At 44.2% G+C, this 26,132-nt stretch overlaps 2 protein-coding genes and 1 long non-coding RNA gene across 8 annotated transcripts; 2 read left to right on the top strand and 1 right to left on the bottom strand.

Annotated features, from left to right (window-relative positions):
• Positions 1-2: 2 nt before the first annotated feature.
• Positions 3-5,292, bottom strand: LOC117244096. Its single transcript, XR_004496543.1, has 3 exons — positions 4,662-5,292; positions 4,208-4,491; positions 3-2,014 (listed from the first exon to the last, which is right to left on the bottom strand). It is a non-coding gene; the product is annotated as an uncharacterized LOC117244096 (long non-coding RNA).
• Positions 4,356-12,575, top strand: SLC25A27 (solute carrier family 25 member 27). Of its 5 annotated transcripts, XR_001520610.2 has the most exons (10): positions 4,356-4,587; positions 6,059-6,250; positions 7,044-7,128; positions 7,722-7,844; positions 8,585-8,697; positions 9,360-9,444; positions 10,042-10,134; positions 10,466-10,568; positions 11,450-11,579; positions 12,078-12,575. XR_001520610.2 is itself a non-coding variant. In XM_033513096.1 (9 exons), the coding sequence occupies exons 1-9, from the start codon at positions 4,485-4,487 to the stop codon at positions 12,111-12,113; spliced, it is 960 nt and encodes a 319-aa protein (XP_033368987.1). In that variant the 5' UTR covers positions 4,356-4,484; the 3' UTR covers positions 12,114-12,575. The 5 variants fall into 5 exon arrangements, 3 of the variants coding, with proteins under 3 accessions (XP_033368987.1, XP_015478307.1, XP_033368988.1); XR_001520611.2 differs by having other exon boundaries at positions 10,023-10,134; positions 11,450-12,575; XM_033513096.1 differs by lacking the exon at positions 10,466-10,568.
• Positions 12,576-14,701: 2,126 nt separating this feature from the next.
• Positions 14,702-25,880, top strand: TDRD6 (tudor domain containing 6). 2 transcript variants are annotated; one of them, XM_015621046.3, is made up of 5 exons: positions 14,703-21,622; positions 22,045-22,163; positions 23,234-23,323; positions 23,748-23,805; positions 25,212-25,880. In XM_015621046.3, the coding sequence occupies exons 1-5, from the start codon at positions 15,016-15,018 to the stop codon at positions 25,271-25,273; spliced, it is 6,936 nt and encodes a 2,311-aa protein (XP_015476532.1). In that variant the 5' UTR covers positions 14,703-15,015; the 3' UTR covers positions 25,274-25,880. The 2 variants fall into 2 exon arrangements, with proteins under 2 accessions (XP_015476533.1, XP_015476532.1); XM_015621047.3 differs by lacking the exon at positions 23,748-23,805 and having other exon boundaries at positions 14,702-21,622.
• Positions 25,881-26,132: the final 252 nt, after the last annotated feature.

The following is a 26,132-nucleotide window of genomic DNA, read 5'->3' as shown; positions in this document are numbered from 1 at the left end:
TCTGTTCTGGCATGAGGACCAACTCTGCCGCTTGCAAACCGTAGATGTTGCTGTGGCAAATCCTTGGACTTTGCACCGGTTGCTGGCAGGCCGCCCGGGCAGCCAGGGACACGGCCAGGGACAGTGGCAAAGCGGTGCAGAGACTTCTTCAATTTAAAAAAAAAATACAGGTTTTTTTTTCAGTATTGAGATCACAAAACAGCCTGTGATTTGCAGACATTTAGCTTTCAGCAAGTCAGATAGATGACAAGAAACTTCTGCAGGCATCAGCTGAAGCAGAAGCCTTAAGAAAGGTATCTCTCACCTGTCTGAGATACCTCATTAAAGGCTAGATGTGTGTCCAGTGTCTGAGGAGCAGAGAAACACTTCTGAGGCTGAACTGACAAGTCAAAACCTGCTTGACTTTTGACTTTATTATATCAGTGCCATATCAGAAGACAAGGTCTCAGAGAGGTCAGATTAGTTTCTTTGCGTGTGTGAAAGTGGCACATCAAAATTATTAGAGAATACATTAAGTATAAAAAACCCCTAGGAAGTGCTGTCAGAATCTAGCCCCACACACCCTCAGCAGCTTTGAAGAGAACACAAAACCAGGAGGAGTGGCTGACAGACCAGATGAGTGTGCTGCCACTCAGGGGTACCTCAGCAGGCTGGAAAAGGAGCAGACAGGGACTTATCCCAAAACCAGAGAATAATGGCTTGGAAGGGACCTCAAGGATCCCCTGGTCCAGCTTTTCCTACAGAAAAAAAAAAAAAAAAGAAGGGACTTCATGATGTTCAGCAAAGGGAAATGCCAAGTTTTGCCCCTGGGTGGGAGAAACACCCTGCACCAGTACAGGCTGAGGGGGTGGACGGGAACTTTGCAGATCTGAGGTCCTGGTGGACACCATGTTGAACACGAGTCAGAGATGGACCTTTGCACTTTGCTTCACCTTCCTGGTAAAATTTAAAGGTTTCATAAAAGACAAGAGGAGACAAAAATAAAGCAAAGTTTAATGTCTGGGTGCTTGGCATTCTGCCAAGAGCACATCTGCTATTTCTGAGACACCCTTTATATATCTTTACTATTGCATCAGCCTGTTGCATATTCAGTAACAATTACACATATTTAAACTTTTCTCCAAATAGTTTACATGCTCTAAGAACTGTCTAGCATGACTCCTCCTCAGGACCACCTTTTTAGAGCATGCATGCTCCTTGACTGTGGCTTTAGTCTGTTCTTATTATCATCTCCAGTTTGGGTTTTGGTCCATACTTTCATCAGACAGTAAGTGCTGATAGTTGACACGTCAGTAGCAGGGGTCTTCATCATTTGTATGTTGGATGTTAACCAAGCAGGCAGTTCAAGCATAGCTATCAGCTATTCCACTACTATGCCTAAGTTTAGTTAATAGAAATAAAAAACTATAGCAGAATTACTTTAATATTATATATATAACATACATTTCAATATTTTGTGAAAAGCCAATATTATAATATGTATTTATAACACACTCAAGAGCTGCCAGTAGACTGAGGGAGGTGATCCTCTGCCAAGAGTGAAGTGCCAAAAAGGGGCTGGAGCATCTGTCATGTGAGGAGAGGCTGAAGCAGATTGAACAGTTCAGTTTGGAGAAGGCTCAGGGGGATCATCTCAGTGTGTATGAACACCTGAAGGGAGGGTGCAAAGAGGAGGGAGCCAGGCTCTTTTCAGGGTGCCCAGTTAAAGGGCAAGAGGCAGTGGGAATAAACAGATACAGATACAAATACAGTTTAACTCTCTTCCTATACAGGAATGGGTGCACAAACAGGAACCTTTGTGCCTGTGCAGACAGGCAGTACAGTAAAAGTAGCACAGCAGAAATACACCTGATAGTAGGAGGTTAAGAGCTGTGAAAACCAGGTGTATGTTTCTTCATTAAACATTCATTCTGAAATACCTTGGGATGTTACATGTTGGTTGTATGTGCAGAAGAACAAGCTCACATACATCAACTGTGACAAACAGGGTGTTGATCTCCATTTTGCAAACTGTCTGGAATAAACAGATAAATCACTGTTAACTGTGGTATTTCTACACTTCTGTGTGTAGCTGTCACAGCTCCTTACATGTTTATTTCCTGGTTTTCTTTTATCCATTAAATTATATATCTTGCTGTTAAGGGGTAAAGTGATGAAAGAGCTAAAGACCTTGTAATATTGAAGAAAATGCATATTTTCATTATATGCATGGTAAATTTTCATTAACTGACTGAGTAGTGAGTTTAAAATGATCTATATATACAGGTAAGACAAGCCCTCAAGCCTCCTTGAAGACATTCATTAAAGGCTTTTCTGTTTGCTTTGGCCTTTTTTTGTTTGTTTTATTTAGGTTGTACTTTTAGGGCATGATTTGGTGAAGGACATGAGATGCAAGGCACTATTGTGAGGAGGACACAACCAGTATGATGGGGAAAAAGCCAAGCTTTCCTCAGGCTGTGCAGTGATTAATGTGAACACACACAGAAGCACAGGTGAGGGCACTGGGAAGTCTGGCTGCCTCTCTCCAGCAGCACACAGCTGTCCCAGACCCCGCTGCTGTGCTTCCACCCCATCTCAAGTCCACACTCCCTGCATATGCAGCCTTTGGTCAGACTGGCTTGGGACAGAAACTGGAAAACTCCATTTCACTGAGAACCGAAATAAATTAACAGGAAGAGTCCTCTCTGCTGGTGCTGTCTGTCTCGGGATTCAGGGATATAGAAACTCCAGGTGTTTGGTGGATCTCCATGAGTTCTGGCCCTTCTCTCCTCCACACTTCACAGAGCTGTCCACACAAGCATCCACCTCTAGTCAGGCTCATTTCAAAGGTCATGTGGGAGGAGAATATTCCTCTTCACAGCCATCCCCCAATCATCTGGTTTTTAAAATAATCTATTTCTTCAGGCTAAGAATGACCATGGAGAACTGCTCCTTCCACAGGATGCTGCAATGCTATCAGGTTTACTTTAAGGGGGCATCTAGTTGTTGTTTTCCACTCCCTAAAGCATGGTCATAGAGCAAACAGAATGAGACTATACCCAGAAGTGTACAACTAAAGGATGGTTGTGAAACCCTCATCCTGGGAGAGGACTAAACAAGATTTTGGGCAGCCTGATGTAACTCCGAAGCTCTCCTGGTGTGACAGAGGACTGTAGGAAGACTGCAGGTGAACTCTAGAGGTCCTTTCTACCCCACACTACAAGTTGATGATACACAGGCTGACAGAGCGTGGCACAAGCTGACCCAAGCCCACAGAACAGCTGTGGAGGGAGGCACAAAGTGCCACAGCAGATTGCGTGGTCAGAAACAGGATCTGAACCACTCATGCCTTTCATGCATCCAAGCACATTTGCATTCCATTTCAATATGCCCTCTCTCCATTTTTAACCATGGCTTTGTCAGGAGGTGGTTTTATCCCTGCATGAATGTTAATGAATTTTAACCCCAAGAAGGATCCAATTTAATACCAATTACTGATGACCAATGAGACAGATTCATCCAACTTCAACTTAATCTTTCACCTGCAATGCTCCCTTAATATCTCTGAATTATTTTGACAGGGACCACACACCAACGCTTTAGGCAGTCAGACAGAGATGTAGGGAGGTGTTCTGGGATAAATTTCTGTGACCAAAAAAATCCTGAAATCAGCTTGAGGATTACTGACTAATGGCTAATGATTAACTGAGGGATTCAGTTGAGCCATAATGATAAATGAAAAATTTCCCTGGGACAGTGCATACCTTTTTTTTTTTTTTTTTTTTTTTTTTTTTTTTTAAATGACGATAATCTAACTAGATCTACAATAATTTTAGAGAAATTAGGACTGGCACATAACAGGACTTCAGCATTCAGCCAGGAAAAGCTTTAAACTTTTCACTTCAGGGCTCTGAGAAGTGATCAATTTCTGCCATCCCAGGCTGGCTGGGATCCTTGTTCAAACTGCAGGGCTACGTGCCTAATGCGCAGCCCCAGCTCGGCACGTAGCTGGTGCTAATGCAGCTTTTACTAAACCAGATCTGGATCAATTAATCCCTCCCGGATGCAGCTGCTTGACACGGGAACAGAGTTTGGGGCTCCCAAGCAGCGCTGCCAATGACAGCATCCTGCAAAGCAAACAGACCCCACGCGTAATCTTGAGCTCTCATTAATGATTAATTGGTCTTTTCAATGTTGATAATGGACGAAACCGCGCTTGTGTGTGTACCTGCAGTGCCGGTTTCCCGGCACAGAGCAGCCTTGGTGACAGACTACATTTCCCAGGAGCCTGTTGCGCCGGCCTCTCTTGTGTCACTGCAGGAGGAGCTTCCAGCTCTGCGGGGACACGGAGGCTGCTGCAGTTCCCGGTGCTGGCGCTGGAGAAACATGACCTTCAGCAGCTTTTCTCCTAAGCCACCCCGAGCTGATCCGCGCTAGGGCCCGCTCTTGCTGCAGACACACCCGGGCAGGGTGGCTGGTTAGCCTCGGTTCATGTGAGATGCTAGATGTCACCTGCAGAAGAAGAGAAGAGCTTACCTCTTCCAGAGAGATGGCCCCGAGCCAGCAAATTCGCTCTGTCAGCCTGTGCAGCGGCTGTGGCAGAACTAGGTACAACTCACCGTGGTTTTCCGAGAGGGAAGGGGGTCAAATTTACCTACGGGGGGGGCAGGGTGGTTACTTACATCAGTCCCCGGTTGCCTCATTCCTCAGTGTTCTGCTCCAGCAAATCTGCATTTCACTGTGCTAATTGTGGCTTTTCCATAATCCAAGCCTTGCAAGTGTTCTGTGGCCGTGGCTGGAGGGAAGGTTTTTAAGGATGAAATCTTTGCCTCGAAGCGCTGCAGTCATTAACTCAGTGCAGTGGTGACTAATTTAAGCTTTTCACTGGCTGGGTTTCAGAAAAAAGACTAAAGAGGCAGGCAGATCTGTTGTCTAAGTTATTAGCAAGGCCTTATTCCTTCAGGAATTTCCTTTTCATAGTTAATGAAGGTTAATCAAAGAGAAACCGACTCTTAAATTTCTGGTCACAGTGGAGATGCCTATAAAAATGGAGTTGGAAAACTGCTTGGTGAAACATGGAATAGAAGCCCACTGGCATCTGTGTAGCAGTGCTTTGTGACCAAGTAACTTATTTTGAATATGTTCCGGCATGTTCTTTATAGCAAAACACTGCTCTAAGGATTTTTAACTTGCCAATCCTTACTAATCTTTAAACATGAATACCAAACTTAATGCACAAATAGATTATAAACCTGCTGAGGCTTTGAGCAGTGACTGCCTTCCCCCAGCACCTGAGTCCTGCTTTGGAAGGACCCTGGTGTGTCACAGAGGTATCGAAACAAAGACAAGCCCTGCTCCTGGCCACAGGCTGGGAAGGTCCATTGCCAGGGACCCCTGGCCTGGCACTGAAATGAGGGGCACAAATATGTGTCCGTACTGTTTCAGGAGCAGCCTGGGAAGCTGACATCAACTTGGACCTCCTTTGCTGGCCACCAGTTATTTCAGTGAGAGAAATAACAGGCTAAACGTGATTTTTGTGCCTGTATAAAGAAAGCAAGCATGCTTTAGGGTGGTTTGTAGGACAGATATGTAGGTAAGTTTGTAGGTGAGCCTGAATGTGTGTCTGCATTGTGATGAACTCTGTGGGGTTGTTCCTGACCATAACATGTGCTGCCAGTGTGCTGGACAGAATTGGAGAGGCCACATGATCGATTGAGAGGTATGACTGGTCTGTATTCAGGGGGAGTAACTGGAACAGGATTTTTAATTCAGAGTCCCTCAGAAGGTACACTTATTGCATAACAAATCTGCAAAACTAAATATGGGAGAAAGACTGGGCGTTTGACAGGAATGTAATTTAGTTACTTGTGCCTAGAGATGCTTTTAACAGACCTGGATGAGAATTCTCCTTTTCCCCAGGGATCTCCTGGACCCTGTTGGGTACAGCCCCTGCTCCCTGCTGGTGCCTGCCCAGCCCCTTGGCCGCTGGCCGGGAGCTGTGGTGCAGCTGTTCCCGGCACGGGAGGTCTCCTCGCAGTCGCTCTCGTATTCACGTGTGTTCCCGGCGCTTTGCCCGCAGTGACATTTCCCCTGGATCTGACGAAAACCCGGCTGCAGATCCAAGGTGAGGCTGCCGAGCGGCGCGATGGAGCTGCGGCCGGCCGGCCGGTCCCGTACCGCGGGATGCTGCGCACGGCGCTGGGAATCGCGCAGGAGGAGGGCGTTCAGAAGCTCTGGCAAGGAGCCACGCCGGCCGTTTACCGCCACATAGGTGAATATCTGCTCGTGATGGGACTCGATGGGTCCCGCCTTCTGTGGCCAAGCCTTTTGGTGTCAGCTTGCCATATTTTCTTGTACTTTAAATATATCTGTGCGGACGTTTCAGTCTAGCCAGCAATCCGACTTTGAAATATACAAGATTCCAGATCAATAGTTTCTCTTCCTTCCCTTTCCCAGTCCTTCATGGCCTTGTTCTGGCTTCTGGGAAAACAAAATATAGGTTCTCTGTCATCTTTGCAGGAAGGTCTCGTTCAGGAAGTCCAGACACAGAGTTCTCTGAACAATAGATGTCTTATACGTGAGGGAAGTGGGGGCAGATTAGGAAAAAAGATGGAAAAAAAGATGAGGCTGCAAGCACAAGGGAAAAATACAAGTTCTTAAAGCAAATGCATTAGATGTTTGGTCACAAATAATTTTCCGTGTTTTACTTGGAAATACGGTGACAGCAACAAACCTCGAAAACACTTGCAGGGGTTTTGTGCTTGGCATCAGCCCAGAAGGAGGCGATGCAGTCCCATCTTCTTTGGGTGCAGGCAAAGCTGTGTTGCGTCCTGGCAGATGTGTGGCTTAGCCAGAGTTTTTTTGATGCTAAAACGCCCTGGGTCTCCCACTGACACCAGGCAAACCCCTCATTTTCCCCATTCTGATCACAGACATGAGAGCGGTGACCAGCTGACACAGGCTAACTCTGGAGAGTCATAAACCAAGGTCTTGATCACTCTCTCACAAAGCAGACCTAAGAAATGGCAGACCCAAGAACTGTCTCCTGCTTTTGTTTTCCACAGTATACACTGGTGTTCGGATGGTTACTTACGAACAACTCCGTGACTCCGTGCTTGGCAGGGCGGAGGGTGAAAGCTTTCCTCTATGGTAATGTTGCACATTCATGTATATTTATTGTTTGCTTAGGGATTGTCCTCGCTGTAGGAGTCCTACAGTCAAATCTTAGGTCCAAAATGTATCTGGTTTTACAATGGAATTGATAAAATCTGCTAAAAAATATTTATCATGCCTAATGCTACAGGAAGAGGAACCTGCAGATAACACTGAAATTTCTGATTTTAATAAAATAAATAGACCCACAAAATTAACACAACTCATGCAGTGGGAGATAAAGAACAGTTTTATATATCATCAGGCTGTTTGGAATTTCAGGAGTATCATCCTTTACTTGTGTACCTAGCCATCCTGTGTTTAAACCTTAAGAAAACAGCATCATGTAACCTTGTTTATTTTTTTTTTCCCCAGGTAAGTTTTCACCCTTTTTGAAAAATTACAGAAATATTACTACTTTAACAACCCATAGCCACCACAATTATTACCTTCACTTTGGCTGTTAATATAAGAAATAACCATTTACACTTGTTCCACCTGGGCTGTGCTGCTGAACTCTTCAGCTGGAGCACTGTGACTTGTGAAGATTTTCAGTGTATTCTGGAGCACAATTTTTCTCCATTTGGCAGGAAAGCTGTGGTTGGAGGCATGTCTGCGGGTGCCATCGGACAGTTTTTTGCCAGCCCAACTGATCTGGTGAAGGTGCAGATGCAGATGGAGGGAAAAAGGAAGTTGGAAGGAAAACCGTTAAGGTTGGTTCCTCTCAGAGCTGGTGTTTTTTTCCCTGTTACTGATCACTCTTTGGCCCAGGGTGTGGTTCTGTGTGTTTTCTGACACCCCTTCTCCCCAGCTGCTCTGTGCCCTTTTACAGGGAGAGCACCCAATGGCTCTGGGCAGTGAAGAGAGGGGGGAATTCAAGACTTTGTCCTTATTCCATTTATACTCCTCTTCTTTGTTCTGATGTGTTGGTCCCAGGGACCACAAACCCATCCTCCATGCTGCAGCACATTCATGCCAGCACCGTACCATGGGGTGGGAAGGGTGCTTTCTGAAGATGGAAGAAAGCACAAGGGAAGTGGCTCGTCCTGAATGCACAGGCACAGGGAAGGCTGGCACACAGCAGGGCTTGAGATTCTCCTGCAAATACCAGGACATGCTGCTCTTTCCATCCCAGCCTGCTGCCATCATTTGGTGTCACGTACATTTGGTATTGTAACCCAATGTGGGATCTAAGGGTTGTCTTCTGTTAGGGACCGGATCACTGCTTTGCAAGGCAAACAGTATTACAGTTAATATAACAGTATCATAGTTAATATGTGCTGGTAAAATATTGTGGCATGAAAGTCAAAGACAGATCCAAAAGTGGATCTGGAGGGCCAGATCCCTGCAGGTATAAATTCCTAATCTTATGCGAGGACCTGGTGCAGCAAAGTACTAGAATGTGCAAAGATTTCATTGGGCTGTCTACCCACAAGTTGCATTTTGATTTCAGGTTTCGGGGCGTGCACCACGCATTTCTGAAGATCCTGTCTGAAGGAGGAGTAAGGGGACTTTGGGCTGGATGGGTACCAAATGTCCAGAGAGCTGCTCTGGTGAATATGGGAGGTAAATGGACTAACTTGGCCTGCAGCACTTAGGGCCCCACCAAAACTTTAAGAAAAAGGAGTTCAGCTGCTGCCTTTGTCTTAGTGTCTTGATTACCTTCACTGGGGGCCTGTTTGGAGCACCGTGCAGGTGATCTCTGCTTTGTGCAGCTGTGTTTTGGTCCTGTGGAAATAAAATGGCTTAAAAGTAACAGTTTTTACCTGAGTTTAAGGAAAAGCGAGCCAGGAGCTGAAGGGGTCCTATGGCCAGCAAAGCAGGGACCTCACCAGCCACAAACCAGTGCTTAAGTGAGGTGAGCAGGGCAGAGCCAGCAAAGGCAGCCAGGCTTCACCAAGATCCAGATCCAGGGGAAGTGTGTGGTGATGAGGCTGGTCTGAGGCCAAGCCAAGAAGCTGAACCAACAACACAGCTGGTGAGGAACACCCAGATACAGCTCAGCATCATCTGTAATGTGAATCAGAGCAGATGGGAGCAGAAAGGAGAATGTACCCAGATGTCTAAAGACAGGACTCAGTTGCCACAGCCCTCATTAAAAATTGGGGGCAGAATGCCAGCTGTGCCAAAGGCAGGAGCCACAATGGAAATGAACATCCTGTGTCGTGAACAGCAAAGACATCAATCACTCCTGACAGTGCTGTTTTTTCTCATTATCCTCTTTACAGATCTAACCACTTATGACTCTGTGAAACACTTTTTGCTTCTGAACACAACACTTGTGGACAACAGTGTGACTCACGGTGTTAGCAGGTGCCGTATTCCCCAATTACCCCTTTTCCATTGTGGAGCATTTCCAGCCTTGCTGTCTTCATCTGCCTCTCTGTGCCAGCAGAAAACCCCATTCTTTGATTTTGATACTGCTGATGAAATGCAACTTTAGAATTATTTCTTTCCTGAGAGAACATCACTTTATAGAAGACACAAGAGAAAGGATGCAACCATTGCTACAAAACTGCCCTCACTAGAAGTGCCTTGTTGGTGCATTTAAACACCTTGGTTCCAATCTGTGGGAGCACAGTGATACAACTTCTGCAGAACATCCTCTTTTACTCTCTCACGTGATGAAAAAATCTGTTTATATAAACAGTATTATGAATTGCCTATTGTGGGTCCTTCATCCCTGACTCAGAACTGCACACAGAAGTGAGGGCAGCTGGCACTGGGAGGATATGTGAGCAAGAGCAGCACTAGCAAGCATCCCAAACCTAGTTTATGTTATGAGTTATTACTCAGGATTTTATATATATATATTTGATATATATCTTTATTATAAAAACTGGAATCAAAATGCTGAAATTTTTATCATATATCTTGGTTTCTTCCTTAAGTATCTGTTGCTGTTGGCAGTGCCTGCTCCGGGCTGGTAGCAGCTGTTCTGGGAACTCCTGCTGATGTGGTCAAAACCCGGATAATGAACCAGCCAAGAGATAAGCAGGGAAGGTATGGACATTTCAGAGACCATCTTTTCAGCAGCACATTGAAACCATGCGTCTCACTGATCTCACTGGGAGTGAAGTGCTGAGTCGATAATTTGCTCTTCCTCTTTCTGGTGATGATTTTACTGATTTAGTAAATATCTGGGGGGTGTTGTGATGGCCACCTAAGCATAACCAGTGGATTTCAGTTCTGGATTAGACTCCAAGGAGCTTACAAAAGTGCTTTGGCTTGTAGAAAAACATCAGCTACAAATTATTTTTATGAGTGGGATAGGTTTTTTAAAAAATGTGTATTTCTAATCCTAACACTGTTTGTTCTCTTTGTACATTGCTAGAGGTCTGCTCTATAAATCTTCTGTGGACTGCTTGATTCAAACTGTCCAGGGTGAAGGGTTTATGTCTCTGTACAAAGGCTTTATACCAACCTGGATGCGAATGGTACATGCTTTTTAACTCTCTTTACAAGAACAATCAGCATTAAAAAATGAGGAGTGTGGACGCAACCCTAACCCTATGTTATATTATAATTTTTGTATGAAAGACATAATCACAGAATTGTAGAACAGTTTGGGTTCAAGAGACTTTAAAGATCATCTCATTCCAAACCCTCTGCCATGGGCAGGGACACCTTCCACTTGCTCAGAACCCTGTCCAACCTTGCCTTGAACATTTCCAGGTGATGCCTTGAGAGGCTGACCTAGAACAGAGAGTAGATAGTTAAAGGATAAAGTAGGTATTTATTAAAAGGCCTTAAAAGATCCACCTTGGGCAGAACAAGAGCCTGGCCAGGGCTACACCAAAGATAGACCCAAAATGGTCACAAAATGGAAGACCAGTCATGAGATCTCACACTTTTTATAAGTTTTTTGGTTCACTTGCATATTGGAGTCAATTGTCTAATAATAGCTTTAGGTTATGAAGTCCCATCCTGTTTGTTTTTTCTCTTCAATTCACTGTTGTTTAAAATTTTTGGGCCTATTTTTTATCTTTTTGACTATCCTTGGTCTCAAGGTGGAAAAAGATTGTTTTGTCTACCTACACTGTGAAGAGAATTTACTAACACAATATGAAGCTCAGAGTTACACACCAAAGCAGCACGGAATCTAAAAATATGAAAGCTAAAACATAAGGCATCACAGGGATGGGGAGTTCACAGCCTCTCTGGGCAGACAAGAGGCTTGGGAACCTCTCTGGGAATCTGAGCAGTGTGAGACTGAACTTAAGAATAGGATTTTTAAAGAGAGACAGTTTAATCTAATGGGTTTATTTATTGGGTTACTTTTGTTTTAAGCCTCTAACTTTAGTGTTTGCTTTCACAGGCACCTTGGTCGCTGGTATTCTGGCTTACATATGAACAAATCAGACGGATGTGTGGAGTTACTTCTTTTTAAAACATTTACCATTCACAGGAGAGAGAAGACTCAAAAAGCTGAATTCTCATTCCACAAGGTAGTAGGATCACATGTATAGCTGTTGCTCCAAATCCAGTCCTTACTGGCTGGGAGCAGCCCTGACTTGAGGATACTATTTGATTGTCAGACTGCTACATGAAATTTATGTTATCCACAGGATAAAACTGTCACAATAATACTTCAGCTAGCAGCCAGCATCAGCTTTCTCAACCAGCAAACAGTAATTAAAAAAATTCTACCAAGCAAATGGAACATAACACTGTCTGTTTGATAATTGAGATGGTTTCTATTGTTTGAGACAAGAGCAGGTTGATCAATGCACTGAACAAGTTATGTGGCTAAACATCTATAGAATTATTTGGGAATTTTTTGTTGTTAATTGCATTTGCACACAGATAAAGAACTACCTCTTGTTAGTTTGATGTCTCAGCAAGCCAACCCTGTAGTACTAGGTTTTGAAAAAGATAAAAGCAGTTTTCCTGATTTCAAATCTGCTTTGCACAAAAAGTGGGTTTGTGTTTCTCTTACTTCCCAGAGACTGCCTGACCTCTTCACTCAACTATTTGAGTAAGATCATGATTGAAATGCAGTCCTGTTCCCAGAAAATCAAAAGCCTAGTTTGCTCTGCAGCACTCAAAGGACTCAGGATACTCCATAGGACTGAGCTGAACCACTTGTCCCATGACAATCTTGGTGCTGATGTTGCAGACTGGGTCATTTGCCATGGAAATGTGCTCTCTGCCCACTTCAAATCTCTCTGGAAATACAACTTTCCCTTCAATAATGCAAAACATTTGAACAGAAGTGATTTATTTATTTTTAAATCTGAAGCCTTTCAGATTTCATAGAGAAGAAGACTAGTGCTGTTTGTCACTAGCCTTACCTTTGGCAATCAAGAGTAAAAAATGTAGTATCAAAAGCAGCCATGAGTAGATAAAACAAAGCTGGCTTTGATTTAGTAATATCTAGTAGTTGAATTAATGTAGAAAACTTGTCTCTCTGAATAAATAAGGATTTCTTCTAGTCTTTGCAACCAGTGTCTCCAGTGTGCCATTTTCTCATTGAACACAGTTTGGGTGTCTCCTTGGCTTGCACTTGTACTTTCTGATTGTATGGTAATTGAGCTGTGGCTGTATGCATTTGGGGGTGCGCTTCCAGCTTGGAAAACATTCATCTCACCATTATTAGGGAGTCACAGAATCACAGAATGGGGCAGGTTGGAAGGGACCACAGTGGCTCATCTGGTCCCACCTCCTTGCTCAAGCAGGGTCAACCCAGAGCAGAGGGCACAGGATTACACCCAGACAGTTCTGGAATATCCCCAGTGAGGGAAACTCCACACCCTCTCTGGACATTCCATTCCAGTCTTGGTCTCTGCACAGTAAATTTCTTCCTCATATTCAGGTAGCATCTCCTATACATCAGTCCGAAGGTTTTGTTCAGAAATCCTGGTATTTTTATAGCTGTCATCCTGAGATACTAATCTAAGTTCTTTCTGTCTCGTACTCCAGCACCAGCAATGACAAACCAGCAAGGCTGCTGCTCCTGCCTACCATCCCATTTCCCTTGTAACCCAGTGATGCATACACAGCTTTACCTTTCTCATGAGACAGAATAAGTACTTTTATCGTACAATTGTAGAAAGGTTTGGGTTGGAAGCAACCTCAAAGATCAGTTCCAACCCCCTACCAAGGGCAGGGATGTCTTCCACTAGACCAGGTTGCTCCAAGCTCCATCCAACCTGGCCTTGGACACTTCCAGGGATTGGGAATCCATATCTTCTCTGGGCAACCTGTTCCTGTGTCTCACCACCCTCATGGTAAAGAATTTCTTCCTAATAGCCCATCTAAACCTGCTCTCTTTCAGTTTGAAGCCATTTCCCCTTGTCCTGTCATTCCAGGCCCTTATAAAAAGTTCCTCTCCATCTTTCTTGTTGGCTCTCTTCAGGTACTGGAAAGCCACAATTAGGTCACCCTGAAGCTTCTCTTCTCTGAGCTGAATAATCCCAACTCTCTCAGCCTTTCCATGAAGGACAGTTGCTCAACCTCTCTGATCATTGTAACCAGTATATTATAAGTAGTGTGTAAAACCAGTTTTAGCATGCATTTATCAAAGTTGCCGTAAGCGACTTTTTTTGGGCACACAGCTTGGGAAAATCACTGAAACTCTTTTAAGTTTTGTTAGAATAACCTTGATACGCTTCAATAAACAAAGCCTAAAAGAAGTGTATTGGTGAAACTGGATACAAGGAGTGCACAATTTATGGACCATAAGGACATTTTGCAGAAAATAGCAGACAAAAAAAAAAGGTTAACAAAGACTCAGTATGTGTGCTGTAAAGTCCCTGCCTGAAAAAAATAATAAAAGGACTGAAAAGTAAAGACTAATTTGGAAGAGAAGTGAGAAATCAATATCCAATAGAAGACAGAATACTAATTAAAGACAATTCTGTAATTTAGAACCAGTGAACAATAATTTGTTTGCTAAAAATACATATATAAATATACATATATAAATAAACGTAGAAGTTCAGTATCTGCCTCTGAGTAGAGGCCATGATTTTGTCAGACACACACCCACACACCCCTCTCCTGGCCAAGAATAAAGTAATGCCTGATTCACTAACACTAAAAAGACAGTGCTAGTAGGGTCTTATATATCCCAATGATTTCAGAGGATTTTAGCAGCACCAGCATCACTCAGCTTGGTGTCACTTGCAAACTTGCCAAGGGTGCCCTCCAACCCCTCATCTATGCAATTAATGAAGATACTACATAACACTGGTCCAAATACGGACCCTTGAAGCACAGCTCAAAAAAAAAAAAAATCAAAAAAATTATTTGCAAAAATCTTGTAGTGAAAAACTTCTTTAACTCCTAATAAATCTCTCTCTTTGTATGTGAATTATTAGCGATTGGGCGTCCAGTGCCAGCTCCCTGTCCTCACACCGCGGCTGCCGCCCTCACGCCGCGCCCCGCCCTCACACCGCCGCTGGCCAATAGCCGCCAAGCTCCTCTCGCTTGTCCCGCCCCCGGAGCAGCTCTGACCAATGGGAGTTAAGCGGTCTAGGCGCGCTCTCTCCCCCCTCACCCCGCCCCCGCCGTCCCGCCGCCACCCATCCGGCGTGGAGCGCTCCACCGTGGGTGAGGGCAGCTATGCCGGGCTCTACCCTGAACCCCGCGGAGCCCCGGCCATAATTCCGTAACTCTCCTCTTCGTGGTGCTTCCGCTCAGTCTTAGCGTAGCAGGAGCGGCCCCATGTATCAGCCCGCTTCACCTTCCTTTTCAGCCTTCCCTTCGCGCCAATCTCCACCCCACCTAGAGGATCAAAATGGACTCGGCCGCCGGGGCAGCCGCTAACGGCTCCCTGTTGGTCACGTGGGCGGCGCGTGCTCTATATGAGGCCGAGGGGCGGAGAGTGGTGCCTTCATTGGCCTCGTGCGCGGGGCGAAGCCGCGTCTAGGTGGCTTCGCGATGAGCTCCGGGCCGGGATCCCTCGGCCGCGGCGATACCGTCACCTTGCGGGTCCGTGCAGTGGGGCTGTGCCCCGAGGTGCCCATCCTGCGGCTGTGGGGACTGCTGGGTGAACGTAAGGCTGACTATGCCCTCCTCCACCGCGAGATCCAGGCGGCGGCCGGGCCGCACCTGGCGGCCCGCCCAGAGCCCAGCGGGCCGGGGGCCAGCGGGACCAGCCTGTGCCCAGGAGAGCTGGCGCTGGTGGAGGTGTTGGGCGTGTGGTACCGGTGCTGTGTGGTGAGTTGTAGTGCCCAGGGGTATCGTGTCTTCCTGCTGGACGAGGGATACGTGGTGACTACATCCGCCTGTTACCTGGCACGGGGCTGCTCAGAGCTGTTCCAGCTGCCCCCGGAGGTGCTGGGCTGTATTGTGGCCGATGTCATGCCCTCCCACAGTCGCGAGGGAACAGCAAGTGGGGATTCACCAGTGTCCCAGTGGACCGTAGAGGCAATGGAGTTCGTCAGCTTCCTGCATGGCAAGGAGGTGTCTGGTGTGGTGCAGGAGGTGATAACGCCGCAGCTCATCGTGCTCGAGCTGCCCCAGCTCGTAGCTCAGATGCGGCAGCTGGGCCTGGCCAAACGTGTCTCTCCCAGCTGCTTCTGCCAGGTGCTCAAGCGCTGCCTGCCATTTAGTCAGTTAAAGAAGCAGCTCTGTCAGCAGCCTCCAGCGTGTTCCCTTGGAGCTTTTGCGATTCCACAGCTTGTCCGTGTGTTGTTCTCATACCAGCCTCTGTCACCTGCCTTGGATTACTACTACCCTCAGCTTCAGTTGGGTGTGACAGAGCCTGTCATAGTGACCCATGTCTCTGACCCACACCACATTTACTGCCAGTTGCAGTGCCTGTCACAGGAGATCTATTGTCTTTCTGATACCATGTGCCATTCTTATGACCAGTGGGAGCAGGAATTGCTGCCCAAAGTGGGCTCGCCCTGTGCTGCCCGTGGGATGGACGGCCAGTGGTACCGTGCTATTCTGCTGGAGCTCCTTGCTGGGGAGCAGGATCAACATGCAGCTGTCGTGATCTTTGTGGACTATGGCAAAAAGGAGACTGTGACCAGGGCTAACCTGCGCCATTTACCTGCTGAGTGTTTTCGTATGCCTGTGGTCACTTATGTGTGTGCTCTTCAGGGTGTTTCAGACGGGGGCTGTGGCTGGTCCCCGTTGCAGGTGGATTTGCTGAAAGCGCTGGTGCTTGGTAGAGGAGTGAGTGCTCACATCAAAGCCTTTAACTCGTTTGAGCATCTCTATTACGTGACCCTCTATGGGGAAAATGGTGTTGATTTGAACCATCTTTTTGGGTCTCGGGCTTGCTGCCTGGTCAGCAGTCACATGAGCCAAACTGAAGCTCACGAGCAGCTGGAAGTAGAGGAATCCTTAGCTGAAGAATTGGAATTGCCACCAGAAGCACCTCCTGTTTTAACACATAGAGATTTGTCTGCTGTCGCTGGTGTGCATCTGAAGACCTGGACATTGTACACTGCACGGGTTTCCCATCTCCGAGACCCATCTGAGTTCTGGCTGCAGCTCCATGAGTATTACCAGCTCTTCAGGCAGCTGAGGCAGTGCATGTGGAATTTTTATTCCCATTCCACAAAGCTGGATGATGCTGGGTGGGACCCACAGCCTGGATCCCTTTGTTGTGCCAGTGGGAACGAGGGTGTTTTTTATCGAGCGGTGGTCACCAGGGTACTGGACACTGGGGTGGAAATACACCTGGTGGACAAAGGCAGTACAGAAACTGTGGATCTCCGTGCTGTGAAGGAGCTGCTCCCTCGGTTCAAGGAACTGCCTGCTTTAGCTCTGAAGTGTTGTTTGGCAGGTGTCTCCCCTCTACGAGGGAGTTGGAGTGAAGCTTCTGTGTCTGCATTCAGGGAGATGGTACTGAACAAGGAACTAAAGGTTTGGTTTTTGAATGTGCAGGGTGACAAATATATTGTTGAAATTTTTGACCAATCCCAGTTAGGAGAGGGAAGAATAAGTAAACTTATGGCCCAGGGGGGTTATGCTAAATACCAGAGATATGAAATACCCAAGACTTACCAGAAATCAGATAAGTCTGTGACCCAGGCCTCTTCCTTAATATGTGCTGCAGAGGAAAGCCAAATAAATGCAGAGAAGAGGGTCAGAGAAGAATGTGATCTAAAGAGCAGTGGTAGAATACATAGTTCTCAAGTGGGCGTGATGGTGAGAGAGAGCCCTGTTGCAGTTAGTCACAATTCTGAAAGTAGTGAATCTTTTCCTTCTCAAGGCTATGAGGATAAGGAAAATCTGCACACCTCTTTGAGACAGAACTATGTGGAAATTAAGCCAGGCTCCTCTTGTGGAGGCCACTTAGAAGTGGGAAGTACAGTTAATGTTATTTTGTCATATGTTGAGAATCCTAGTTGTTTTTGGTGTCAGTTAAGTAGAAATTGCCATGACCTTGAGGTACTAATGGATGAAATTCAGGAGCACTGCAAAAATTCATCCCAGCCACATGTTTGGCCAAATCTTGTGTGTTTAGCCCAGTACTCAGAGGATAAAAAATGGTACAGGGCTTTAATAGTTAGTGAAGGAGTTTATGCAGAAAAAGTAGAAGTCATATATGTTGACTATGGCAACAGGGAGCAGGTGTGTGTAAGGAAGCTCCGTGCAATTAATGAACGCTTCCTTAGGTTAGAGGCTCAGGCATTCAGGTGCAGCCTTTACAACTTAATCCAACCCAATGGTCAGAATCCTTTTGCTTGGGATGAAGAAGCAATTCAGGCTTTTCATCAGTTTGTTGTTGATTCATCATCTGACATTGACCTGAAGTGTACAATATTTGCCTTGGCTTCAATAAATAGGGACCTGTTTAACATTGTAGATTTAATCACACCTTTTCAGAGTGCTTGCCAGTTTCTCACTGAGAGGGGTGTAGCCAGACGTTTATTTCCTCAAAAGGATCTGGAATCTTTGGTCCAGCTTCACTCTTTCTATTATTCTAGTCATGGTATCAAAATTGGGAGTGAGGAAGATGTCTATATTACGCATGTTGAGAATCCATGGACGTTTTACTGCCAACTTGAAAGGTGTGCAGATACCTTGGCACAGCTGGCTGATGACATCAGTTGCCTGAGTGAGAGAGTAACCAGCACAGGAACCTTGGGGAAGTCTGGGACCTTGTGTCTAGCAAGGTACTCTGACAGTCAGTGGTATAGGGGAGTAATTATAGAAAGACAACCTAAGGCTAAAGTCTTCTTTGTGGATTTTGGGAACACAGAGACAATAGAGACAGATGATCTGCTTATTTTACCCAATGATGCTTCTGATGTCTTGCTTGTGCCAATGCAGGCCATAAAGTGTTCTGTGTCTGATGTGTCATCTGTTTCCAAAGAAGCTGAAACATGGTTTAAGGAAGCTGTCCTAGAAAGGAGATTAAAAGCAATAGTGGTAGCAAAGGACTCTGATAATACACTGCTGGTTGAGTTGTTTGATAGAAATGCTCAAATTAATACAAAACTGAAAGAGCTAAGCCTAAACAGTACAGGACTGTGTAGTCGTGTTCACAATGAGACTTCGTGCTCTAGAAATACAGATGTGAATGAGAGGGATGAGACTGCAGAGTCCCCTTTAAATGAAGCTAGGCCTCTTGAAGGAAACAGATGTCCACCTGCAACCCAGCAAGCACAAGGAAGCAAAAGACACTTCAAAGAAGTTGTAAATGTTTTCCAGCACTCTATGAATATGAAGGGAGACGTGGCAGCTGGATTACTAGAACCTGATGAGATACTTAGCACAAAGGATGCTGTTTTGTTGAATAAAGCAGGGGAGAAGTCTCTGCTCTCTTCCCAGGTAGATAAACTGTCAGATACTAAATCTGATGCTGAAGGCAGGTGTATAATGCTTAAAAATGCATCTGATCTACCACCACAGAAGATAGTGCCAGCCCTTAAAACCTTAGTGTATGTGTCTTATGTCAGTGACCCACAGGATTTTTACGTTCAACTAGGGAGTGATGAGGTTCAGCTTAAAAACATTTTGGAAAGTTTAAACAATGGGAAATCAGTGAAGGACCCTTGTGGACATCTTTTCCAAGCGGGAGATTTAATCAGTGCTGTTTATTCAGAAGACAGCCTGTGGTATCGAGCTGTAGTAAAAGAGAAGACTTCTGACAATTCAATAAGGGTACATTATATTGATTATGGTGATACTTCTGTTATTAGTGTTGATCAAGCACGAAGGCTCCCTAAGAACTTGTCATCTATTCCAGCGATGAGCATTCATTGCTTCCTAGGTGGACTCAAATGCAAAAAAAATGCAGACTGGACAGAGAAGGCAGTGTTTTACTTCACCAAGAGAACAAGTGAAATCCTGCTGTCATGTGAATTTGTAAAGAAGGTTGAGGATAAATGGGAAGTTATTCTCAGTGACCATCAAGGTGTAATAACAGTGGATTTAGCTGATAAAGATCTTGCAAATAGAGAAAGACTTTTCTCCAGAAAAAAAATTGATAGAAGAGAGAACCCTGAACACATGATCACTGTCTGTGAGTCTTTGCCCCCTCAGGTACAAAATGAGATTTCCTGTGTAAGTGATTGTAAATCATTTAACTGGAAATTTCCAGAGGCAGGTCAGACTTTAAAAATTTACGTCACAGTGGTAAATAATCCAGGATACTTCTGGTGTCACCGTGCTGATACCAAAGTTGTGAGCTACATCGAGAAAAAAATAGAGGAAGCTGAAAAGCTTGGACTAAGTTCTCTGAATGATGGCAAGTCTTGTATTAAAAGCGGTGATATTTGTCTAGCAAAATACAGTCAAGATGGGTGGTTCTACAGAGCTCAGATCAGCAGTGTGAATGATGACAGTGTAGTTGTTAGACACGTGGACTATGGAAGTGAGGAAAGCATCAGCCTGGAGATGATCCGACAGATGCCATGTGAACTGCTCAGAGTACCTGGGCAAGCATTTGCTTGCTGCCTGTCAGGTTTCAGTCCCTCAGACGGCTCATGGCTTAGTGAAGCAAATAAGAAGTTTTATGATATGACTGAAAACCTTGTATTGGAGGCTGAAGTAGTAGAAATTCGAGAAAATAAAGATTCTGAAGTCCCTCTGTGTGTTGTCAAGCTGGAAGCTTCTGGCAATAGTATTAATGAAGAGATGAAATCTTACTGGAATGCTAATAAAGAAACTGGTGACAAGGCTTTCTCAAACCTTAGCAACCCCCTAAAGGAAAACAGAAGTTCAAGCAGCAATTTGAGTCTTTGTCTTGACAAAGAAACTTCTGCTGTTTGTGGTTTAGCTCAGGAAGAAAGTGAAAGTGCTTTATTTTGTTCTGATCCTTTCCTGGGTGTAACTTCTGAGTGCTTAGAAACTGCAGAAACAAAGGTGTCAGTGGGAGCTGCCAGTGGGAAGGTTGATGACGGGTATGAAGTAGGAGGGCGTGAGAACAGTTTTGGTAAAGAGATACCTCTGTCTGAAGGTGACACTGATAACAGTATGCTACTAGAGCCAGTGAGAAGCTGCAGCTCTCATATTGTGGGGAATGAAATGAAAGCTGCAGAGCAAGACCTGTCTGAAATACTGTTTGGAGAGGAGGCTGAGCTGAAAGCAGAAGTGACAGGCAGTGCTCCAGCAGCCAGCCTTTTCCTAGAAAAAGAACTGCAGAGTTTGCCAGTGTTCCAGGCACAGCCATCTGCAAGCAATGGAGCTGAGACATTAGGAGAACTGGATCCATTTGAAATGCACGTACCATGTGAGGACTTAAATGAGCTCATACAGGAGCTAGTGGGAATTCTGGAAAAGTCCTCCTCTGGTGAAGGAACAAATGAAGCGCTGGAAGCAAAGTCCCTTGAAATGCAGGTAGCGTCAGGCAGTGAAGCAAGAAAGACAGTGTTGGAGCAGGAATTGCTGGAGCTGCCAGATGTGAGGGAGGAGGCCGGGCAAGTGACAGCTCTGAACCGTCTTGAAATTTTACCATTACTTAATGAGAAAGAAAACCTGGTGCCTTCAGTTAGTGACAGAGAGAAGTCAGTAGAGCTGATTCCATCTGATGTTCAGCCTTCTTTGGGAGAGAAGACCAAGAAACTGCAGACAAATTTGTCTGGAATTCATGAAGCAGAAGCTGTACTAGATGACTGGATGGAAGCAGACCCTCCCTCCCTAAGGCTGTCATCATCTGGTGGTAGACCTGAGAAAGAACTGCAACAGAAGATGCATGGCAATCAGCCAATGCTAGGAGCCAAATTTGAGCCCTTCCTGGAACTGGTGCTGCCTGATCTTCAGCCTCCTCAGGGAGATGGGGAAGAGGACTTGTTAGGGCTGGAACATGCTATGCTACAGAGTTCTGCAAATAGTGGAAGTCAATTTTCATTTCTTTCAAAAGACTCAGCAAATCAAAGGCCTGTTTTCACTGTGAAATCATGTGACTATAAAGTTGAGAAACATAAGGGGTGGCAGAAGAAAGATGACTGTGTGGATGAATGGATGGAACAAGACTTGACTGACTCCTTTAAAGAAAGTGAAAATAAGTGTGTTCAGTCTTTATGCTGTAAGCCTGGGGAAGATGAAAATCAAAATGAGAACTTGGCTGACTGCAGTGCAGGTAAAGTATCTGATTTTAAAGAGTTAAATAATCAAAATGTGTACATTCAGACATGAGAATAGCTTTCTTGTAAAAAAACCTAGCTTTTGTTCCCCAATAAGATAATGTATTAGTGTTAATGCTTTGATGGATTAAGGACAGCAGACTGAGTGTAGTATCTCAAGGTAATGTGACAGTCTTGCTTGGGAAGATTAATGATGTTGGGTGGAAATCCATTTCTGAACATGAAGCACATTTACAAGACTGGGATGACAATTTTTTAACTTCCAAATACCAAGTAGTTTGGAGGAGGTGGAGCAGCAGTGTTTGAGACATCTGAGATTTTTTTTGAGGGTTCATTTTTATGGGGTTTTGTGAGTTTGTTTTTTTTTTGGTTTTTTTTTTTCCTTTCTCCTTCATTGGTAAATTACCTTTTCTTGTAGCACGCCATGACTATCCTTGTAATCTGAAGGGCTTTGCTGTTGGTTCCAAATGTGTGGTATGGACTTCTCTCAAATGGTGTGATGCTCGCATTTTGGAGGTATCTGAGAAGGGTACCAAGGTAAGTGTGGTTTGAATACTCTTTCTGCATTCTTAAGATCTCGTCCTTTAATCCTTCTCTAAACTCTGAATAAATATTTTTTTAATTGTTACAGAATTTAAGTATTGCAAAGGTTGATTCTAAATTTATAACTAGAGACATGTAGCAGTGTCTCAAATTGAGTTGATGATGCATGTCAACACTTGATGTTCCCTTCACATCTTATTCTCTTTTATTGACTGAGAATATTGAAGGATCTGGCTCCAGTTTGAGATGTGTGGTTCTGTCTGGCCTGCAAGTTAGTGTTCTGCAGTGGAGCTGTATTACCATTAAATGCTCATGAAACTTGACATTATTTACTGGTGGTTTGAGGAGTTAGTGCTAGAGCAGTAGAAACTTGGGAAGAAACTCAAACTATATTGCAAGTAATAATGAATCCACAACTATTCCTGCTTCAGTGAAATGTGTATTGAATTAGTGGTTGGTGGGAGCTATCTTCAAGAGTAAAGAATAATGCAGTGAGCTGCCTTGTTCTACTGCTGTTTAAGCTGGGGGATGAATGAGACATCTTCCTTCAGTCCAGGAGGGGAGCTTGTGTTCTTGTACACACTTGCACAGACATTATACTTACATAAAATGACCTCTAAGTTGTAACTTAAGAGTGCAAATCCAAAAGATCATTGCATAAAAATATCCTTTTGGAAAATAGAGTGTCAGAGATTGTGGAAGCCAGCTCTTGTGCTGGTAGATCCTGGGGATGTCTAAAGCTAAGCTCAGCTGCATGCAGATGAGGTAGTGTCAGGGATTACCATATAATGATATCCCTATTCATCAGCTGCCTTCTGATTCTGATCTAGTAGTGTTTCACAGCCTTTTTCTCACTGTGCTTGTGTTAGGAGCCTAGAAGAGCCTTGAGCAGCCTCAGTCACTACTACATTTAGTTTTATTAGAGATTAGCTTGTCCTTCTTTGAAAGATCAGACCTCTCAACACCTTCTCAAAGGCAGAGTCCTCAACTGTGTTTTCCTACTGCTGTGTCTTATTTAAGTGTACTGCTGCTGTGCTAGATCCACTTTGGCTCTGTCTGTGCAGGTCTTGAACCTCTGCAGTGGCAATGAGGAGATTGTTCATCCTGAGAATGTCTGGAACGGAATTCCTGACTGGGCTTGCAGATCAGCTGAGGTATGGCAGTGTGATAATGGACTAGGCAGGACAGCACTGGTTTTTAGAAGGGCTGCTAACTAACTGCTAAATTATGAAAAGCACTTTTATGGAGAAATTAGGAAAGAATAGTGAGGTTTTCACCAGTGTTCTTCATGAAATACCTACCAGTGGATAAAAAAACTTGTCTGGAACCCAAATCTCAGGTGATGAGCCATGCTGCTGGTGATAACAGCATGGATTTCCAGTTCGTTCTTCACATGCAGCCTTTGTATCAAAGTGAAAAGTGGGCAGAAGACTAATAGTGAGTTATAAGGGGGGAGAACAATGGTAAATAGGAGTCCAGTAGTGCTGATGTAAGAAGTTAATCTAGTATTAAAGGAAACACCTCAGTGGAAGTCTTGGCAACAGTGCCAGCTTCCTAACAGGATCCCTTTTTGTGTAGGCATTAACCCCTGCAAAAGAAAACTTGCAGCCCTTACCAGAGGAGTCCCTACTTCAAGGTAAGTCTACTTTAAGCCCCCCACATGGGTTGTGTACTCTGCATTTGAATGGTTTCTTATTTTCTAGGAAATGCTTTATTATAGAAAATACAGTTGAAACATTAATTTGAGTTTATGTAGTTGATACTGTGTTTGGGATTTTCTTGATAGCATTAGTTTATGTACTGTCAGTTTAAGGGTGACTGCATGCAATCACAGTTGCTGCTGTGTCTCGGTTCCAAACCAATTTAGTATTTATTTATTCATCTAATGGACTGATCGTCTTGGAACAGCTGAGATGGTTCACCCAAGTTATAGATTTTGGTGGGTTTTGAGCACTGTCATCAGCATGCTGTTCTTGGTAATGTTCCTGAGGCAAAGTGAGCAACTGCTAGGCAGACTATAAAACATTTAGTTTAGCATTTGAGTGCCCCAGTCCCATAATCTGTAACTCCAAATCCATTATAATACCATTTTACTTGTTGTAAGAATAATTTGTGAATAGCACATGTACATCTTTATTATTACTTAAATTTTTTAAAGTGCTACTGGTAAACACCTCTTCAGTATACCAAATAAATAGTACAGGTTCTTTTTGTTTATATGCTATTTTTATAATTATGGAATTGTAGAGCAGTTCTGGTTGAAAAGGATCTTTCCTGGTGGTGAAAGCAGGGCCAACTAGATCAGATTGCTAAGGACCTTACTGCCAGTCCTGGAATCTATTTAAGAATGGAGACTCCAGAACCTGTCTGAGCAATTTGTTTCTGTGGTTGCCTGATGAAGACTAAACTGAGTTGAAGTGGGGATAGCATTTTTGCTTTCGGGGATTAATTGGTAATTGTGTTTTAGCATAACTACTGTTTTTTGGGTAACAAATAAGGAACCCTGCAACAGAGATCAGGTTGCCTGAAGCAAGAAAAAGGGTAGTTAAAGAATTTGGTAAAATGGTAAATCTACAGTCTCCCTCAGTTGTATCATGCAAATGCAGGATTATTCTTGATTTTGTGGATTTTTTTTCTGTTCTTGAATACTTTGCATGGAGTTAGTGTATGCACTCTAAGTGCCAGCACAGGAGAGGTGAGTCGGAGTCATGTACCCACGTGTCACAGAGCTTAGGCCTGCTGCAGACACTGCCAGTGCCTGGAAAGGCAGTTTGGGTAGGAGGTACTCGGGGTGAAAAAACTGCTGCAGTGATTTATGCAAAGCCCACTGAGGGATGGAGAAACTTGGATCTGAAATCTGGGAGCACTTCTGCTGTTTCAACTGTTTTATCTTTGTATAATAAATGTAGTCTTCTAACATGGTCCAATATGTCAGAAGTATTTAGTCTAAAGCCCTGTAGAGCTGACTTTTGATCTTAATGCCCTTAAACACATTTAGAGAAACATCTTGATGGGTCTCTGTTCTGTGTTTATTCCCTATAGAAAAGCAAACTGGCTGCAGTAGCAATTTAGCTGAAGATCCTCATGTCCTCGAGCAGTGCTGAAACCAAGTGACATGTAGACCATGTGAAACTGAACAACTGCCTGTGTATGAAATGTTCCCATAAAAATGTGTTTGTGGGAACAAAAATACCAGCAGAGCATTGAGTGGCTTATTTTTTCTACCTAACTGACCAAATACCTGTCACTACTGAACTTCCCCGTAAAGGAATAGTCTTGGCAGACTGTTAATTTCAGCTTGTTTTCTTACAGCTGTTGTTGCTAGACTGTTACTGTTAGCTTGTTTCTTATAGCTGTATTTTCCTAATAAGAATTTGCCTCTTGACTGGCATTTTTTACTGACTGGGGGTGTGCTGACTTGTATGGAGTTCTTGGTGGGTGATTCTTCAACAAAAGTTTCTTGTAAGTTTCTGTATATGCTACTGTGTTGTACAGCACTGCTTTCTGATGTTTGCTTTTGAAAAAGTTGCATTGTTAAGTGTTTTTTTCCTCAAAAAAAAAAAAAGTTGAGGGTATTTTTGGGGGATAGGGGTGGGGGGTTGTTTTTTTTTTTCTCCATATGGGAACATAGTTGTTTTGGGTTGAAGTTTTGCATTTGGTGCTGTTCTAAAGCAATGGAAGAAGATGGAATAAAGCTTTGGCTGGCACATACTGGTTTGTTTACGTGTTTTAATGACATGTGTCTGTTCCTGTGCAGAAGCCCAACTGCTGTGTGCAGTCACTGGTTGTGTTTTGATCCTAACCAGCTCTCTAGAACACTGTGAGCTATGGTGAATGTTTTGAAACATTAACTGCACTAAATTAATTGAACTTGCTGCAATTGTACTAATGAAAGATGAAGCTTTTCCTATAAATATGAAGAAGACCCAATGGAATGGTTTTATTGCCACATGTGTGCAGTGT

This window comes from Parus major, chromosome 3, assembly GCF_001522545.3.
Source record: "Parus major isolate Abel chromosome 3, Parus_major1.1, whole genome shotgun sequence".
In the NCBI taxonomy this organism is placed as follows: domain Eukaryota; kingdom Metazoa; phylum Chordata; class Aves; order Passeriformes; family Paridae; genus Parus; species Parus major.
The sequence above is the reverse complement of the archived record's forward strand: the minus strand, read 5'-3'. Positions and strand labels throughout refer to the sequence as shown.